Source organism: Atta colombica, unplaced genomic scaffold (genome assembly GCF_001594045.1).
Source record: "Atta colombica isolate Treedump-2 unplaced genomic scaffold, Acol1.0 scaffold135, whole genome shotgun sequence".
Taxonomy (NCBI): Eukaryota; Metazoa; Arthropoda; class Insecta; order Hymenoptera; family Formicidae; genus Atta; species Atta colombica.
Genome location: NW_017259223.1, coordinates 23450 through 28568, shown reverse-complemented (window position 1 = coordinate 28568; position 5119 = coordinate 23450). Strand labels below are relative to the sequence as shown.

The window sequence follows — 5119 nt, the reverse complement described above, 5'->3', positions numbered from 1 at the left end:
TATATATATATATACATACGCAGAACGTGAAAGAGCGGTTTTGCACTATTTACAGCAACTAATCTTGTGGGATTTCTTCGATGAAAGGGACGATCGTTGGATGTATCTTGATTTAGAAGATATCCCTTTCTTCTCAGATTCCGACGATTCCGATTGGTCCGATTATGAACTGTCGTTCGATTAGACGAGCAAAACTAGTCGACCGACACAAAACTGCCTTGATACCACTGTTATCATGCTACTCTGTTGCTCTATGTCGATACCTACTTCCTTTATCACTTATGCGCGGCTTTAGCGACTAAGAAAATTACTAGATAATTAGCAAATAATTTGAATTATTATAATTCGAAGACGTTCTAGTTACGTAGAAGAAAAAATAGAAAACAAGAAAAACATGCGCATTTTCCTAAAATGATAATTTATATAAAAAAAAACTATTTAGTTGTTTACCGTCAAAATAGTCAAAACGCTTTCTTTTCTTTCTTTCATAGATAATATTTAATAGATAAGTTTTTTATTTCTACATAAGATGATAATAGTTATTAAAATGTCTATCCGCGCGCAACAATAGAAAAATTGTATTAACAATTTAATAGAATAAATATAAAGTGACATTTTAATAACTATTATTTTCAACACCACAGAAATAAATCTTTTAAATATTGTCTACAAAAAGAATATGTTCTTTACTATTTTAATGGTAACTGTATACTTGTGTATAAATAATTACGAGATCCACAATTTCAAGAATTATATTTCAAGAATTAATTATTGCGGTCGAGCACAAAAAAATAAAAGGCAGGAAATATGGACAGTAAAAATTTCCTTGAATATGCAACTTTGAAGTCACTTTTGTGTAACTTGACCAATGCTCTACTAACTGATTGTTCCAGCACTATTAATTCAGTGGTCCAAATTTTATCAGTGAATAGATCGATATTTTTCCGATGTTTGTTTCCTCGTAGAGTAATATATCCGTTTTTCTCAATACTAATTATTATTGATATCACACTGCATGATCTGGAATACGTCTATACATTAAATCGCATTGTAGAATAAGTAAATCAATGCATAACTAGAATTTTAGTTGATTATCAATCAGTGAAATATAAAAAAAAAGTCATTCTTTTTTGCTCTTTTTTATAAGAAAGGTATATCAAAATAGTTGAAGAGTAGTTTAATTGTAGCTTTTTTTGATTAAGACTTCTTTTCATTTAAAGCAAATAGATTAGATTTACTCTATTTTATAATTTCAATAAATATTTGTCATCCAATGTTACATTATTGTGCGTACTTAATCAACATGTAAAAACTATGAAGAATGTGCTAATATGGGATTTAAACAAAATTTTCAACAATGCAAATTACATCTAAATCGATTTTACTGGGCTTTATTTGTATTTGTAATAAATATCTATATATATATATATATACAGTGAGCATGTTTTGTGATTGCAATGTAATATTGCGCTTGATGTGAAGGATAAATAAAATCAGTTGTGTGTTGTTCATAAATATAATTCTGACGCAACAGTGCTATAAAAAATGCACATTGCATTCAATAAAATCTTTATAAACTATCACTATTGCAATTACAAAACAGATTTAATTATAATACGAGGATTCATAATACTTACTATTCACATATAAAATAGAAGAACTGGACAACGATTTATTACTTGTGTGATCAGTGTGCATTGTTAGTTCAATTTATCACTAGTTCATATCGAAGGTACGATCTACTGTCGTCCTACCTCTTGCTATGGCTCCGCGAATCTTTATACATATATACAATACATTTCTTTAAATTATTATACAGTTGTTTAGCGTTACTCGTGAGTAATGGATATTCCTTTAAGAACAAGTGTGCAAAGTGAATGTGATGCATGTGTAAGAATGTGAGCGTATTGATGTGCGGTATTTGTGTGCGTGTGCGTAAATGTGCGAATGAGAAGTACGAATATGAAAAAAAAATTTGTGAGAAAAAGACGAGACTATGGATAGCATATATGCGGGACGAATAACAACAAATGTAATAAAAAGAAGCTTTGTGAGAAGTGTGCATTTGTAGACTGGAGATTAAAAAAAAAGAACAGTAGAAGTACGCACGACGGAGTTGGACCCACGACAGAGCCATGCTGGGAATCATCGTCGATCGTTTTTACATTTTATCGATTTACTAATAATAGCAACTCGTTCCGACAACCGTTCTCTCGATATAGAACCATGATAATTACGCTTTGAAGGGCATAGAATTCTTTTGTGTAAAACTGACGAGATGATACATACGTAAAAATATAATACACCAAAGAGATACGATATTCATCTTCTAGCATTGAATATTCCGTGTGATGTCATTTTTTTTAACCTTTCGCTATGAATGATCTTTTCGCAATATATTTATGACAAATAATTACATTGTTCTACATATAGTTCTTGCTCGCACTTACAATCTGATTCGTATTCATGATAGGAAGTGACCAGCTTTTACAACAGAGAACCGTCGGTACTGCCTTTCAAAAGCTATGTGATTATAGAGTAATATATCATTCATTGCGCTATTATAAGGTCAGTTTCTTAATCCGCCTCGATAAAGCGTTTTATCGGCTCGAACTTTCGCTATGCCATGAGAATATCGTTTATATATTTCCCATAGAATTTCTATATTGTTAATTTTATCGACAATTGTTAGAATAAAACGCTTTATATTGTTACCGGTAATGTATAATAGAAACTTTCTATGATACGCTGTGCGTTTCAAGCGGCTATTTTTCGAGCTACTTTCTTTAACAATTACAAATTTCCCGATGAGGGAAACAAAAATAAAACGCTTAAGCGATATTGGATTGTAAGATAGCGGAATGTACGATCGGTGAGTCGATTGAGAATTTTTAAGTCGGTAATAATTTTGTGAATGATAATGAATTTACGATGGAAAAACGTCTTTAATGTTAGCACGTTTAGTACCAGTATACATATCGCCGTTGTAGGAGGAAAGTTAATTGCGTTGATCGTTGCACGTATTTGTCGTCACTACCATTTTTATTTATCTTGAGTTAAGCGCGATGCGTTTACTGCATTATTATGCTCTAAATGCATGAAACGCGAAAGGATATAAAATTAGCAGTTGATATCTATCAAGTCGTTTAACGACATTCAGCGCAATTTGCCTTGATTTTGGCGATGCATTTTCGGAGTTAACTTTGGAGTTCACTCGCGTACATAATACATAGTACATAGTGATTCTAAAATCGAGGTTCCACTGTGTGATTTTTTGTTTTGTCAACGCAAAGAGAGTAAGGGATGGCCGATTTACTGATTCATTCATTATTATTCGAACGAAATAGCGAACGTTAGAACGATATTCTTAATAACTTCAATCCTATTCTCAGGATGGTTTCATTAAACTAGTTTAGAAATTATATAGAATTTATGGAACAACCGCGTGCGTTATGTCTCTGCGTGCAGAATTCAATCGCCAAGATTCTACCGCAAGTGTGCATTAATGTGAATTAATTGTACTAAACGTACCTGCATTGAATACTTTATTGCGTAGTGACAAGTATTCTTTTTCCCTTTAACAACTTAAATACGCCTTACAGATTGTTACGTAATTCATTCATATAAGTTGAGATCAAGCGTCTCTAATAATCTTTCTATTTTTTTTTCTTTCGGCTCTTACGGAGTGCGATTCTTTAGAAATAACGTTGTGCCGATTGTACCATTTTATTTTTCAGCGTATTATTTATTTTTATTCAGCGTGTTAAACGTGTATTTTATCGTGTGTGCCGGAAACGCTCAAAGAGTCTTGCGAGTTAAGAAAGAAGAGTTACACTTAAATCTTTTCTTTTTTAAGGGAGGTAATTTGTTGATATCACACTAAATTTCTATACGTAATTAAACCTTATATTTTTGTAACTTGTCGCGTCGAACTACGTTATGTAATAAAGGCTCTATAAAGCGGATATAATAAGATATACGATTAAAAATCTTATATTTGTTAGATAGCGCACCACCATGAAAAGGTAAAATCGACGTTGAAAACATTGTTGTGCCACAGCTTGTTTCTTACGTCTTTAATAGATCTTAGATTATTGTGAATGTTTTTTTAGCCAATAAATAATACGTAGATGAAGCAAACTGTGTTTTCACTGCATAATGCGAAAACAAATTGCGAACATTCGCATTATCTTATACCATCCTTTTTACATGTAAAAAAAGCAATTTGTATACGGAAAGAAATTCTTTTAAAATTTATTCTAAAAATATGATAATCATGGGACATGGGACATTGTATTTCGAAGAATTTTATGTAAATCTCTCTTCTCTCTCACTCACTAATAAAAAAAACTACAATAAAATATAAAATAAGTTCAATTAATTTTACTGTAGTGCATGGTAAAAATCTTTAAAATATTGTATTGTACCATAACTATCATATTTTTAAGGTAAATTTTGAGAAAAAATTCTTTCCGTGTAAGGGAAAATAATTCTATTAATCAAGGAAATTAATTCTATTATATATATAATAAGAAAGAATGAGTCTCTCTCTCCCTTTGCCTAGGAGTTCTTTCCTTTTTTGTACTTTTCTTAAATCTAATTGATAATGCGGTTGCGAAGCTGTCGCTGTGACAGGTTTGTTTTGCATTGTGTATCGCATTATCGCGGGCAAAATATAATTGCAAAATTATCCGAATGTGTTCAACGGTTTTCCGATGACGTCCAATTAAAGCATGTCAGATAGATGTAAAAACGTTAATTCTCGAGAGCGAATGAGCTCTCGCAAAATATTGTATACGATCGCTCGCGAAACTTATGATAAAAAAACTTATGAAAAAAAAACACTTGCTTCTAGTAGATACAAGAATAATTACTTCCTAGAAGAACGAGGGGGAGAAGGAGGAGTGTGATCGAGTAATTCATATATCGATTATATGTAAAACAAATTTTGGCGTATATCAGGATGTCTATCACTACAAAATGCGGGAATTTTTGGCGAACTGTCTTATTGCACTTTATCTACATCAGCACACAAAAAGAAGTACGAATACGAAGTACCAGAAAATTTAGCTAGATCTGAAAATAATTTTGTTGGACTGTCGAAACAATTATGTAAGAT

General features: G+C 31.6%; 1 protein-coding gene across 5 annotated transcripts in view; it reads left to right on the top strand.

Annotated features, from left to right (window-relative positions):
* Positions 1 to 4219, top strand: part of LOC108684550 (probable E3 ubiquitin-protein ligase makorin-1) — a 9534-nt gene extending 5315 nt beyond the window's left edge. For 4 of the 5 annotated variants that reach the window (XM_018188940.1, XM_018188935.1, XM_018188937.1 and 1 more), the window contains one exon: positions 56 to 365. In XM_018188940.1, coding sequence (XP_018044429.1) covers positions 56 to 184 — 129 coding nt within the window. In that variant the 3' untranslated portion in view covers positions 185 to 365. Of the gene's footprint in view, positions 1 to 55; positions 366 to 2473 lie in introns of those variants that run through there. The other variant, XM_018188939.1, reaches the window with a different exon arrangement.
* Positions 4220 to 5119: the final 900 nt, after the last annotated feature.